The 14,750-nt window shown below is 49.2% G+C and overlaps 1 protein-coding gene and 1 non-coding gene across 2 annotated transcripts; both read right to left on the reverse strand.

Annotated features, from left to right (window-relative positions):
• Positions 1–6,314: 6,314 nt before the first annotated feature.
• Positions 6,315–9,381, reverse strand: DPEP2NB (DPEP2 neighbor). The gene is made up of 2 exons (XM_001097428.4): positions 9,174–9,381; positions 6,315–7,290 (listed from the first exon to the last, which is right to left on the reverse strand). Exons 1-2 carry the CDS (start codon positions 9,238–9,240, stop codon positions 6,986–6,988), a joined length of 372 nt encoding a protein of 123 aa, XP_001097428.1. The 5' UTR covers positions 9,241–9,381; the 3' UTR covers positions 6,315–6,985.
• A 2,066-nt stretch (positions 9,382–11,447) lies between these two features.
• On the reverse strand, positions 11,448–11,553 carry LOC114674561 (U6 spliceosomal RNA). Its single transcript, XR_003725706.2, has one exon. It is a non-coding gene; the product is annotated as a U6 spliceosomal RNA (small nuclear RNA).
• Positions 11,554–14,750: the final 3,197 nt, after the last annotated feature.

Genomic DNA, 14,750 nt, shown 5'->3' on the forward strand with positions numbered 1-14,750 from the left:
GTTTTTTTTTTCTTTTTCTTTTCTTTTTGAGATGAAGTCTCGCTCTGTTGCTCAGGCTGAAGTGCAGTGGCGCAATCTCGGCTCACTGCAACTTCTGCCTCCAGGGTTCAAGAGATTCTCGTACCTCATCCTCCAGAGTAACCAAGGCTACAGGCACCCACCACCACTCCTGGCTAAATATTCGCATTTTTAGTAGAGACGGGTTTTTGTCATGTTGGCCAGGCTGGTCTTGAACTCCGGGCCTCAAGTGATCCTCCCGCATCAGCCTCCCAAAGTGCTGGAATATAGGAGTGAGCCGCTGCGCCTGGCCCTGGTTTTTGCTTTTTTTCATGTGGCTGTGTACTTAAGGAACCAGTCTTATTGTGTAGGTGAGAAAATTGAGCAGCTGGTCAGATGAGGGGTTCCTTCAATCCCTACACTTCCAGCTGCTGCCTCTAGGAAAGGCCTCAAATTCCTTACATCTTTTTGTTTTGTTTTGTTTTTGAGACAGAGTCTGGCTCTGTCACCCAGGATGGAGTGCAGTGGCGCAATCTCAGCTCACTGCAACCCCCACCTCCTGGGTTCAAGTGATTCCCCTGCCTCAGCCTCCTGGGATTATAGGCGCACGCCACCATGCCTGGCTAATTTTTGTATTTTTAGTAGAGATGGGGGTTTCTCCATGTTGGCCAGGCTGGTCTCAAACTCATGACCTCAAGTGATCTGCCCACCTCAGTCTCCCAAAGTGCTGGGATTACAGGCGTGAGCCACTGCGCCTGGCCTCAAATTCCTTATACCTATCAGTTTGTCTGGGCATCCTTTCCTGATCACCCACCGGTGCTGGCCATTTGCTGGGGTATGCAGTGAGGTGGCTGGATAAGTCTCCAGCTATCTCATGTGGTGGCATAAGCACATGGGGGTGGAGGGTGGGCTCTGTAGGGGCCCCAGGATCCAGGAGCCAGTGCTGACCAAACATCTACTAGGCAGCATGTGTGATTTCACATTTAACCTCAAATTCAGACTTGCTGTCTCTTTTGCTTAACCTAGTCTGCTCATCCCGGAGGGCTATCAGATCTGTTTCTGCAAAAACACAGTGAAGTCACAGCACACCCTGCCCCAGAGCGCTCTGAGCTTCCTGTTTTTATGCAAAAAGCCTGCCCTCCTGTGAAACTGACCATGTGAGATCTCACTGACTCGGAATCTGGGTGAATCTGAGAAGCTTAGTTAACAACAACAACGCAAAACTTTTTTTTTTTTTTTGAAACTGTATCTCGCTCTGTGGCCCAGGCTGGAGTGCAGTGGTGCCGTCGTGGCTCACTGCAGCCTCAAACTTCGGGGCTCAGGTGATCCTCCCACCTCAGCTTCCTGAGTAGCAGGGACTACAGGGTGGGGCCACCACACCCAGCTAATTTTTTTTTTTTTTTTTTTTTTTTTATAAAGACGAGATTTCACCATGTTGCCCAGGCTGGTCTCAAACTCCGGGTCTCAAGCGATCCTCCCACCTTAGCCTCCCACAGTGTTGGGATTATAAGCATGAGCCACTGTGACCAGACCAAAACACTTTTTATAGGGAAAATTGCAAATACATGAGAAAGGAGGGAGAAAAGTGTATTAACTCCCATGTAGCCATCACCCAGTTTCAACGATTATCAAATGATGGTCCATCTTATTTCATTGATCTCTCACTCACCCCTTTCTACAGATTATTTTAAAGCAAATCATAGACATCTATTTCATCCATTTTTAAGTATGCCTCTCTAAAAGGTAAGGGCTCTTTTTAGGCTGGGCGCGTGGCTCATGCCTGAAATCACAGCACTTTGGAAGGCTGAAGTGGATCACCTGAGGTCAGGAGTTGGAGACCAGCCTGACTAACATGGCGAACCCCATCTCTGCTAAAAATACAAAAATTGGCTGGGTGTTGTGGAGGGTGCCTATAGTCCCAGCTACTCGGCAGTCTGAGACAGGAGAACTGCTTGAACCCAGGAGGCGGAGATTGCAGTGAGCTGAGATTGTACCACTGCACCTAGCCTGGGGGACAGAGAGAGACTCTGTCTCTAAATAAATAAATAAATAAATGGTAATGGCTCCTTTTTTTTTGAGACGGAGTCTCGCTCTGTCGCCCAGGCTGGAGTGCAGTGGCCGGATCTCAGCTCACTGCAAGCTCTGCCTCCCGGGTTTACGCCATTCTCCTGCCTCAGCCTCCCGAGTAGCTGGGACTACAGGTGCCCGCCACCACGCCCAGCTAGTTTTTTTTTTTGTATTTTTTTTAGTAGAGACGGGGTTTCACCGTGTTAGCCAGGATGGTCTCGATCTTCTGACCTCGTGATCTGCCCATCTCGGCCTCCCAAAGTGCTGAGATTACAAGCTTGAGCCACCGCGCCCCGCCAATGGCTCCTTTTTAAAGACAACTACAAGCCAGATGCACTGGGCCATTCCTGTAGTCCTAGCTACTTGGGAGGCTGAAACAGGAGGATTGCTTGAGCCCAGGAGTTTGAGGCCAGCCTGGGCAACATAATAAAACCCTGTTTCTGAAAAATAAAATAAATAAATAAATGGCAATTACCATACCATTATGGCCCTTATAAAAGTTAACAGTACTTTTTTTTTTTTTTTTTTGAGACGGAGTCTCGCGCTGTCACCCAGGCTGGAGTGCAGTGGCCGGATCTCAGCTCACTGCAAGCTCCGCCTCCCGGGTTCACGCCATTCTCCTGCCTCAGCCTCCCGAGTAGCTGGGACTACAGGCGCCCGCCACCTCGCCCGGCTAGTTTTTTGTATTTTTTAGTAGAGACGGGGTTTCACCGTGTTAACCAGGATGGTCTCGATCTCCCGACCTCGTGATCCGCCCGTCTCGGCCTCCCAAAGTGCTGGGATTACAGGCTTGAGCCACCGCGCCCAGCCAACAGTACTTTTAAAATTTGTAGAGACAGGGTCTTGTTTTGTTCCCCAGGCTGGTCTCAAACTCCTGGGCTCAAGCAATCCTCCCACTTTGGCCTCCCAAAGTGCTGGGATTATAGGCTTAGGCTATTGCGCCTGGTCGATCAGTCTCATTCTTACCATTATACTTGAAATTTCCTCCAGTAATGCTCTCCCTTTGACTCCTCACATGACTCCCTCACATCTCAGCCACAGTGTCATCATCTCAGAGAAGCCTTCCCTGACCACCTTGTATAACACAGCACACCTCATCACTGTATTCGCTTATCCAGTTTCATTTTTCTTTATAGCAGTTATAGTTATCTAAAATTATATCGTTTGGGGAGGCTGAGGCAGGAGAATGGTGTGAACCCAGGAGGTGGAGCTTGCAGTGAGCTGAGATCGCGCCACTCCACCCTGGGTGATAGAGTGAGACTCCATCTCAAACAACAGCAACAACAAAGCATTATATTGTTTGTTTGTCTCTATAAACAAATTATATTGTTTGTGGGTGCCTTGAGGGGAGGGGTTTCTCATTCACCAATATATCTCAAGAAACCAGCACAGTGGCTGGTATGTAAGAGGTGCTCGATAGGCTGGGTGTGGTGGTCATGTCTGTAATCCCAGCACTTTGGGAGGCTGAGGCCAAGGAGGATGGATCGCCTGAGGTTAGGAGTTTGAGACCAGCTTGACCGATATGGTGAAACCCCACCTCTACTAAAAATACAAAAATTAGCTGGGCTTAGTGGCATGCCTCTGTAGTCCCAGCTACTCAGGAGGCTGAGGCAGGAGAATTGCTTGAACTCAGAAGGCGGAGGTTGCGGTGAGCCGAGATCGCACCACTGCACTCCAGCCTGGGCAACAGGAGAGAAAACTCCGTCTCTACAAAAAAAAAAAAAAAGTGCCCAATAAATACTTGTTGAATAAACGAATGGATGGACGGGTGGATTGATAGATTGAATAGCATCTTCTTAGTCATTTCCTCTCTCTCCTAATACTCAAACACACACACACACACACACACACACACACACACACACGGAAAGACTCACTGGGCTCTACATTTTTTTGGCTTTTTTTTTTTTTTTTCTTTTTTGAGACCAGTCACCCAGACTGCTGAAATGCAGTGGTGTGATCATAGCTTACTGCAGCCTTCAACTCCTGGCTTTAAGCGATCCTCATGCCTCATCCCCCCGAAGTGGTTAGGACTACAGGTGCACACCACCATACCTATTTTTACTTTTGTAGAGACAGGATCTCACTAGTTGCCCAAGCTCATCTCGAACTCCTGGCTTCAAGCAATTCTCCCCTCTTGGCCTCCCAAAGTATTGGGATTACAGGTGTGAGCCACTGTGGTCGGCCAGGTTCTGCGTTTCTTTTTTTAATTTTTATTTATTTGGGAGGCCAAGGCAGATGTGTCATTTGAGCTCAGAAGTTCAACATCAGCCTGGACAACATGGCAAGACCCCATCTTTTTTTTTTTTTTTTTTTTTTTTTGAGACAGAGTCTCGCTCTGTCGCCCAGGCTGGAGTGCAGTGGCCGGATCTCAGCTCACTGCAAGCTCCGCCTCCCGGGTTCACACCATTCTCCTGCCTCAGCCTCCCGAGTAGCTGGGACTACAGGCGTCCGCCACCTCGCCCGGCTAGTTTTTTTTTTTTTTTTTTTTTTTTTTTTTTTTTTTGAGACAGAGTCTTGCTCTGTCGCCCAGGCTGGGGTGCAGTGGCCGGATCTCAGCTCACTGCAAGCTCCGCCTCCCGGGTTTAGACCATTCTCCTGCCTCAGCTTCCCGAGTAGCTGGGACTACAGGCGCCCGCCACCTCGCCAGGCTAGTTTTTTGTATTTTTTAGTAGAGACGGGGTTTCACCGTGTTAGCCAGGATGGTCTCGATCTCCTGACCTCGTGATCCGCCCGTCTCGGCCTCCCAAAGTGCTGGGATTACAGGCTTGAGCCAGTTTTTTGTATTTTTTAGTAGAGACGGGGTTTCACCGTGTTAGCCAGGATGGTCTCGATCTCCTGACCTCGTAATCCACCCGTCTCGGCCTCCCAAAGTGCTGGGATTACAGGCTTGAGCCACCGCGCCGGCCTTTTTTTTTTTTTTAATAAGATGGAGTCTCACTCCGTCGCCCAGGCTGAAGTGCAGTGGCGCGATCTCAGCTCACTGCAACCTTCGCCTCCCAGGTTCAAGCGATTCTCCTGCCTCAGGTTCCTAAGTAGCTGGGATTACAAGGGCCCACCACCATGCTCGGTAATTTTTTTTTTTTTTTTTTTTTTGAGATGGAGTCTCGCTCTGTCGCCCAGGCTGAAGTGCAGTGGTGCTATCTCGGCTCACTACAAGCTCCGCCTCCCGGGTTCACGCCATTCTCCTGCCTCAGCCTCCTGAGTAGCTGGCACTACAGGCGCCCGCCAACATGCCAGGCTAATTTTTTGTATTTTTAGTAGAGATAGGGTTTCACTGTGTTAGTCAGGATGGTCTCAATCTCCTGACCTTGTGATCCGCCCGCCTCGGCCTCCCAAAGTGCTGGGATTACAGGCGTGAGCCACTGTGCCCGGCCAATTTTTTGTATTTTTAGTAAGAGACGGGGTTTCATTGTGTTGGCCAGGTTGGTCTTGAACTCCTGACCTCAGGTGATCCACCGCCTCAGCCTCCCAAAGTGCAGGGATTACAGGAGTGAGCCAACGTGCCGGGCCGAGACCCCATCTAAGAAAGACAGAAAGAGAGAGGCCGGGCGTGGTGGCTCACGCCTGTAATCCCAGCACTTTGGGAGGCCAAGGTGGGCGGATCACAAGGTCAGGAGATCGAGACCATGGTGAAACCCCGTCTCTACTAAAAATAGAAAAAATTAGCCGGGCCCAGGGGCGGGCGCCTGTAGTCCCAGCTACTCGGGAGGCTGAGGCAGGAGAATGGCGTGAACCCGGGAGGCGGAGCTTGCAGTGAGCTGAGATTGCGCCACTGCACTCCAGCCTGGGCGAAGAGCAAGACTCCATCTCAAAAAAAAAAAAAAAAAAAAAAAAAAAAAAAGACAGAAAGAGAGAAAGAGAGACAGAGAGAGAAGAAGAAGGAGAAGGAGAAGAAGAAGAAAAATAAAAGAAAGAGGCCAGGCGCAGTGGCTCACGCCTGTAATCCCAGCACTTTGGGAGGCCAAGGCAGGCAGATCATGAGGTCTAGAGATCGAGACCATCCTGGTCAACACGGTGAAACCCTGTCTCTACTAAAAATACAAAAATTAGCTGGGCATGGTGGTGGGCGCTTGTAGTCCCAGCTACTCGGGAGGCTGAGGCAGGAGAATGGTGTGAACCTGGGAGGCGGAGCTTGCAGTGAGCCGAGATAGCGCCACTACACTCCAGCCTGGGCGACAGAACAAGACTCCATCAAAAAGAAAAAAAAAAAAAAGAAGAAAGAAAGAAGATCAAGTCAAACACTGTTATGGAAAAATAATTTTTTAGATCATTTTTTAAAAAATTGAGCAGTAGGGACCTCACTGGGGCCATAATGGGGAGGAAATAAAGGAACACGTGAGCTTCAGGGGGGATGTTACTCAACTTCCTCCATATTGCTCTTGATGTAGGTGGCAGGTCTCCCTAGGTCTCTTTCTTCTACCTCCTGAGATGCCCAGCAGGAGCCTTTCTCCTGCTGTGACTAGCCATGGGCTGCTGCTTCCAGTTTCAGCAAGTCCTGGCCCTCCTGGTTTGTGCTGGTAGTTGCTGGCAGTAACTCAAAGCAAAAGCCCATCTGGTAGACCAGGCCCCTGCTAGGCTATGCTGCACCCTCTTTCTGCAGTTGACTCCTTGGCTAGCAAGAGTACAGATTTTTCTTTCTTCTGCCCAAAAAGGGACTCTGGAGAGATGAATAGAGGAACATCAGGTTTTCTTCCAGGCCAGCTTCAGCGTTGGGATATTCAAAGCAACCTCTCATTTTAAACCACAGTTTCTGAGGCTCCTTGCCCATGGGTAGTTAGCATGGAAGGGGGCTTCTGGATGAGGAAGGCTTAAGTAGAATGACTCAGGCGCTATCTGCAGTGGTGGGCAGGGGAGGTCACTGCAGAAGAGGCATTAGCTGTCTCAGACAGCTAAACATTTGTCCTTTCTCCCAAATGGCTCATCCAGCAAGCTTCTGTGGGGTCAGTCTCCTGCCACTATACTCCAAGCGCCGAATTTTGGGGCTAGAGCAACCGAGGTCTTTATCTGACTCTGTTGTAGCTTGACGTCTCTTGGGAGCACGGCTGGGGGCTGGCTTCTCTGCTTCAGCCTTTGTTGAGGTGGCCAAAGGGGTATCCCCATAGGCCCGATAGCCACCAACCAGGCAGTACGTCTCCCCATGCCAGCCTACCTGAGTTTCTCCACACCCTCGGTAGAGAACATGGTAGTGCCCAGGTGTGGGAGGAGAAGTGGCAGGCACTGCAGCTGGAAAGAAAACCAGAATTAGTAACTTTTACCTTATACACTGTGTTGCCTCCCGTCTCTCACGTCTCTTCCTAAGAAGTCCTTTCATCTTCTTCGCATTCCAGACACAGCCTTGGCCTATCACCTCTGTGTGTCCCCTAAGACAGGATGCTGGCTGTGAAAGCAGTTATGTGGAGCCTGTGGCAGCAGCAGGAGACCACGAGATACTCCTCATCCCTTCCAAAAAATACATTTCTTAAGGTCTGTCACATCTCAGGCTTTAATGGAAATTCTTTTCTTTTTTTTTTTTTTTTTTTGAGACGGAGTCTCGCTCTATCGCCCAGGCTGGAGTGCAGTGGCCGGATCTCAGCTCACTGCAAGCTCTGCCTCCCGGGTTCCCGCCATTCTCCTGCCTCAGCCTCCCGAGTAGTCGGGACTACAGGCGCCCACCACCTCACCCGGCTAGTTTGTTGTATTTTTTAGTAGAGACGGGGTTTCACCGTGTTAGCCAGGATGGTCTCGATCTCCTGACCTCGTGATCCGCCCGTCTCGGCCTCCCAAAGTGCTGGGATTACAGGCTTGAGCCACCGCGCCCGGCCTCGGAAATTATTTTCAAGTTTTGTAAAAAATCATCTACTATTGGCCGGGTGTGGTGGTTCACGCTTGTAATCTCAGCACTTTGAGAAGCTGAGGAGGGAATATCACTTGAGTCCAGGAGCACCAGCCTGGCCAACATGATGAAACCCCATCTCTACTAAAAATACAAAAAATTAGGCAGGCGTGGCGGCGGGCACCTGTAGTTCCAGCTGCTTGGGAGGCTGAGGCAGGAGAATCGCTTGAACCTGGGAGGTGGAGGTTGCAGTGAGCTAAGATCGTACCACTGCACTCCCCAGCCTGGGTGACAGAGCGAGACATTGTCTCAAAAAAAAAAAAAAAAAAAAGGCTGGGCGCGGTGGCTCAAGCCTGTAATCCCAGCACTTTGGGAGGCCGAGACGGGTGGATCACGAGGTCAGGAGATCGAGACCATCGTGGCTAACACGGTGAAACCCCGTCTCTACTAAAAAATACAAAAAACTAGCCGGGAGAGGTGGCAGGCGCCTGTAGTCCCAGCTACTCGGGAGGCTGAGGCAGGAGAATGGCGTGAACCCGGGAGGCGGAGCTTGCAGTGAGCTGAGATCCGGCCACTGCACTCCAGCCTGGGCGACAGAGCGAGACTCCGTCTCAAAAAAGAAAAAAAAAAAAAAAGGATCTAATATGCCACTGCACTCCAGCCTGGGTAACAGAGCGAGAGTAAAATAAAAATATCTAATACCAATTGGTGGGCCAGGCACAGTGCCTCATGCCCGTAATCCTAGCATTTTGGGAGGCTGAGGTGGGCAGATCGCTTGAGCTCAGGAGTTCAAGACCAGCCTAGGCAACATGGCGAAACCCTGTCACTGCTAAAAATAGAAAAAATTAGCTGGGTGTGGTGGCGCATGCCTGTAGTCCCAGGTACTAGCGAGACTGAGTTGGGAGAATCCCCTGAGCCCAGGAAGCTGAGGTTTCAGTGAGCTGTGATTATGCCAGTGCACTCCAACCTGGGCGACAGAGACCCTGTCTCAAACCAAACCAAAACAAAACAAAACAAAAAATTCAGACCAGCCCCGGCAACATAGCAAGACCCTGTTTCAATTAAAAAAAAAAAAAAAATGATGAGAACCTGTCTGAACACCTGCTCAGATGACATTTCACTTGCCCTTAGCAGTGAGCAGGAAGACTGTGGGTCCCTGAGTGGCCACGCCCTCGATATTACTTAGGCTAGGAAAGCTGTGAGGTGTGGTGGGCCAGCCCAAAAGGAACGTGTCAGCCAGGTGAAGCTGTGGGTACAGCAACGCCTCCTGTATAGATGCCCCCTGTATGCCTACCTGCTGCGCTGCCCTCCCAGGGGACAGAGGACATGTTAGAGAGAATATAGAGGATCCGGTCAGACATTGTCTCTCAGCCAACCAACCAGATTGGTATCTCACAGAGAAATGGTAGGGAGGTTTCCCTAGGACACAGGTGTGTAGTCACGCTGCCATGGAAACTGTGAAAGCTTGTGAGGTCATCACTACCCAGTGAAGTCACATAAGGAATCTGTGACCTAAGGGGCAGGCTTTGGGCCTTCAGGGTTTTGTGGAGGAGAGCAGGGCAGAGATAGAGAGGAATCCTGCTTGGGCCCTCCCATCCAGCCCTCCCTACAAATGCCTAGTAGCCACTCTGTGGGGCACATCTGTTGGCTGGTGCAAGTTCCAGTGACCACAGGAGGGCAACAGAAATCTAAATTCTGAGATGAACTGGAGAGGCAAGATTAATCTAAGAGATAGATAGGTAGCCACGCACTGGTGCTAAACAATCAACAGCAGGAGAGGCAGAGATTGGGATGGACAAAGGGATCATGGAAGGCTCCTTCCAGCTGGACTTGAAGGACAAGTGAGATCTGGACACACGCAAAGTGTAACTGCCCTACGGGTTCCCTTTGCCACTGCCTAGACAAAGCTGATTTATCAAGACAGGGAAATTGCAATAGAGAAAGAGTAATTCACGCAGAGCTAGCTGTGCAGGAGACTGGAGTTTTATTATTACTCAAATCAGTCTCCCTAAACATTCAGGGATCAGAGTTTTTAAAGATAATTTGGTGGGTGGTGGGCAGTGAGTCGGGAAAGCTGATTGGTTGGGTCAGAGATGAAATCATAGGGAGTTGACTTGGGCGTAGCAGCTCATGCTTGTAATCCCAGCACTCTGGGAGGCTGACAAGCCTGGCCAACATGGCGAAATCCTGTCTCTACTGAGAAAACAAAAATTAGGCTGGATGTGGTGGCTCATGCCTGTAATCCCAGCACTTTTGGAGGCCAAGGTGGGCGGATCACGAGGTCAAGAGATTGAGACCATCCTGGCCAATATGGTGAAACCCTGTCTCTACTAAAAATACAAAAATTAGCTGGGTGTGGTGGCATGCGCCTGTAGTCCCAGCTACTTGGGAGGCTGAGGCAGAAGAATCCTGAACCCAAGAGGTGGAGGTTGCAGTGAGCTGAGATCCAGCCATTGCATTCCAGCCTTGTGACAGTGAGACGAGACTCTGTCTCAAAAACAAAAACAACAACAAAAACAAAAGTTAGCTGGGCATGGTGGTGCACATCTGTAATCCCAGCTAGCTACTTGGGAGGCTGAAGAACTAAAATCACTGAAGCCCAGGAGGCAGAGACTGCAGTGAGTCAAAATCGTGCCACTGCACTTCAGCCTACGCGACAGAGTGAGACTCTGTCTCAAAGAAAAAAAAAAAAAATCATAGGTAGTCGAAGGTATCCTCTTGCCCCGAGTCAGTTCCTGGGTTGGGGAGCCACAAGATTGACCAGAGCCACAAGATTGACCACTTGATGGTCAGCTGATCCATCAAGTGCAAGGTCTTTTTTATTTTATTTATATTTTTTGAGACAGAGTCTCACTCTGTTGCCCAGGCTGGAGTGCAGTGGCACAATGATCTTGACTCACTGCAAGCTCCCCAAGGGATTCTCGTGTTTCAGCATCCTGAGGAGCTGGGACTACAGGCACCCGCCACCACACCCAGCTAATTTTTGTAATTTTAGTAGAGACGGGGTTTTGTCATGTTGGCCAGGCTGCTCTCAAACTCCCCCGTCCTCAAGGGATCCACCTGCCTTGGCCTTCCAAAGTGCTGGGATTACAGGTGTGAGCCACTGTGCCTAGCCAATCAAGCGTAGGCTCTGCAGAATATCTCAAGCACTGATATTATGTTGCATATATAATATATAACGTATATATGACACGTATGTGTATATATATGTATACACACACATATATATATATATATATTTTTTTTTTTTTTTTTGAGACGCAGTCCAACTTTGTTGCCCAGGCTGGAGTGCAGTGGCACGATCTCGGCTCACTGCAACCTCCACCTCCCAGGTTCAAGTGATTCTCCTGCCTCAGCCTCCTGAGTAGCTGGGATTACAGGCACCCTCTACCACGCTGGCTAATGTTTGTATTTTTAGTAGAGATGAGGTTTCACCATGTTGGTCAGGCTGATCTTCAACTCCTGACCTCAAGTGATCCACCTGCCTTGGCCTCCCAAAGTTCCGAGATTACCAGCGTGAGCCACCACACCTGGCCTATGTATATAATTTTTAAAAATTAAAACATTAACAAATATGGAACGCTTCATGGATTTGCATGTCATCCTTGCACAAGGGGCCGTGCTAATCTTCTCTATAGTTCCAATTTTATTATATGTATTGCTGAAGTGAGCATGATCTTAGGTTTTATATAGTGATGTTATCCCCAAGAACAATTTGGGGAATGGTCAGAATCTTGTAGCCTCGGCTGGGCGCAGTGGCTGACGCCTGTAATCCCAGCACTTTGGGAGGCCGAGGTGGGTGGATCACCTGAGGTCAAGAGTTCAAGAGCAACCTGGCCAACATGGTGAAACCCATCTCTACTAAAAATACAAAAATTAGCCGGGTGTGGTGGCGGATGCCTGTAATCCCAGTTAGTCAGGAGGCTGAGGCAGGAGAATTGTTTGAACCCGGGAGGCGGAGGTTGCAGTGAGTCGAGATAGCGCCTTTGCACTCCAGCATGGGCAACAAGAGTGACTCCATCTCAAAAAAAAAAAAAAAAAAAAAGAAAAAGAAAAAAGAACCCTGTAGCCTTTAGCTGCATGACTCCTAAACCATAATTTCTAATCTTTTGGCTGATTTTGTTACAAAGGCAGTCTAGTCCCCAGGCAAAAAGGGGGTTTCTTTTGGGAAAGGGCTGTTATCTTCTTTGTTTTAAACTATAAACGATAAACTAAGTTCCTCCCAAAGTTAGTTCAGCCTATGGTCAGGAATGAACAAGGACAGCTTGGAGGTTACAAGCAAGATGGAGTTGGTTAGATCAACTCTCTTTCACTGTCTCAGTTGTAATTTTGCCATGGCGGTTTCAATAGGAGAGGGAATACATTCCAATTAAGAAGACTGAAAACATACACGCTCTTCTTGACTTTGTTCTGCCCCAATGTAAATTCATAGCACCCTCACATTTTTACCACCTAAGACTCAAGAAAGCCAAGAGGTTAGGGGTCTATCCAAGGTCATACAGGTAGCAGAGAGGCATTCTGTCAGCAGGGCTTCGTTTGGAGCTCCAGATTTGTAGCTATTAAGAATGAGGACAAGCTCATTACATTTAAAGGTGGTGTGGCTGGGCGCGGTGGCTCACGCCTGTAATCCCAGCACTTTGGGAGGCCGAGGCGGGCGGATCATGAGGTCAGGAGATCGAGATCATCCTGGCTAACATGGTGAAACCCTGTCTCTACTAAAAATACAAAAAATTAGCCAAGAGTGGTGGCGGGCGCTGTAGTCCCAGCTACTCAGGAGGCTGAGGCAGGAGAATGGCGTGAACTTGGGAGTCAGAGCTTGCAGTGAGCCGAGATCGTGCCACTGCACTCCAGCCTGGGCGACAGAGCAAGACTCCATCCCCCCCTCCAAAAAAAAAGGTGATGTACACTGGGAGGTATGTTAAATGTGCTCTAAGGCAAAATGAGGCTCCCAAATGACTGTCTGAAGTGCACATGATGGTTCTATTTTTAAAATTTATTCTTTTTTCAGAAACAGAGTCTCACTTTGTCATCCAGGCTAGAGTACAGTGGCACCATCATAGCTCACTGTAACCTGGAACTCCTGGCCTCAAGTGATCCTCCTGCCTTGGCCTCCCAAAGTGCTGGGATTATAGATGTGAGATGCCACGTCTACAGGTGAGCCTATTTTAACATGAAATTCAAACAAATTCATGACAAGATAAGAATCCCAAATGACTGGTGAGGCGCCTTGGCTCACGCCTGTAATTCCAGCACTTTGGGAGGCTGAGGCAGGTGGGTCACTTGAGGCCAGGAGTTCACAGCCAGCCTGGCTAACATGGCAAAACCCTGTCTCTACTAAAAATATAAAAACTAGCTGCGCATGTTGATGTGCACTTGTAATCCCAGCTACTCAGGAGGCTGAGGCCCAAGAATTGCTTGAACCTGGGAGGCGGAGGTTGCAATGAGCCGAGATTGTGCCACTGTACTCCAGCCTGGGTGACAGAGTAAGACTCTGTCTCAAAAAAAAAAAAAAAGTAACAATACAAAATCATAACCTTATCATTACACTGCCCTCTCTTTAAATAGGCAAACAATGACAGTCTCATCACTATGAAAGGATGAGGTTTAGCCCCCAGCAGCAGCCCAGGTCAGCACTGTAAAGAGGTACCAAAAGGTCATTTGGGCCAGGCATGGTGACTCACGCCTGTAATCCTAGCACTTTGGAAGGTGGAGGCAGGAGTATCTCTTGAGCCCAGGAGTTTGAGACCAGCCTGGGTAACATAGCTAGACCTTGTGTCTATTTTTTTACATATAAAAAAGGTGATTTGGTCCTACTCAAAGAAACAGGCAACTCTGCCCTTAGCCTGATTAGGACCATACTAGGAGCAGCCTTTGGTTCAGTGCGGCCAAGAACTTCCTACTAAAGAGAGATAACCTTTACGAGAGGTCTCCCTGTTACTGGCCTTGAAAAAACAAACATGGGACATTTATTTAGTGGGGTTATTGCAGAGGGGATATGCCCAGGAGGTAGAGACGGCCAGATCTTTGGAGACTGTGTCACCCTGGTTGAGAATCACAGCTCCTTCTCTCATATGTTGCTTTAGTGTGGTGCTAATTATAGCAGACGGCCTGCAGGGAGTGGTAGCAGGTAAAATATCAAGGGTACGGTTCCTGGGAAGTTTGTTCTGGCGGGAGGGCTAGCAAGACATCACTCAGATTCTCCAGTGCTCTGGAGAGAGTACTTGTCCAGAAGCATCCCTCTGGTCTTGTGGGGGTACACAGCCTTATAGGAATTTGCTGGGACTCTGGGAAAGGCAGTACAGCATAGACAAATGGTTCATCGATTTAGGAGGGCCAGAGTATCACCCAGGGGAGTTTACAAAGACAGTATTCTCAGGTCAAACTTTAGAGAGCTTAATCCCATCTGGAGTGGGGCTCAGGATTGTTTTTTTTTTTTTTTTGAGACAGGGTATTGGCTCTGTCACCCAGGCTGGAGTGCAGAGGTGCAATCTTGGCTCACCGAAACCTCCGCCTCCCGGGTTCAAGCCATTCTTGCGCCTCAGCCCCCCAAGTAGTTGGGATTTCAGGTGTGCACCACCACATTCAGCTAATTTTTTTTTGTATTTTTAGTAGAGATAGGGTTTTGCCATGTTTGCCAGGCTGGTCTTAAACTCCTGATCTTAAGTGATCCTTCCGCCTCAGCCTCCCAAAGTGCTGGGATTACAGGTGTGAGCCACCACACCCGGCTTTTTTCTTTTGAGATAAGAGTCTTGCTCTGTCCCCCAGGCTGGAGTGTAGTGGTATGATCTTGGCTCACTGCACCCTCCGCCTCCCAGGTTCAAGTGACTCTCCTGCCTCAGCCTCCCGAGTAGCTGGGACTACAGGCACGTGC

This window comes from Macaca mulatta, chromosome 20 (assembly GCF_049350105.2).
Source record: "Macaca mulatta isolate MMU2019108-1 chromosome 20, T2T-MMU8v2.0, whole genome shotgun sequence".
Classification (NCBI taxonomy): Eukaryota; Metazoa; Chordata; class Mammalia; order Primates; family Cercopithecidae; genus Macaca; species Macaca mulatta.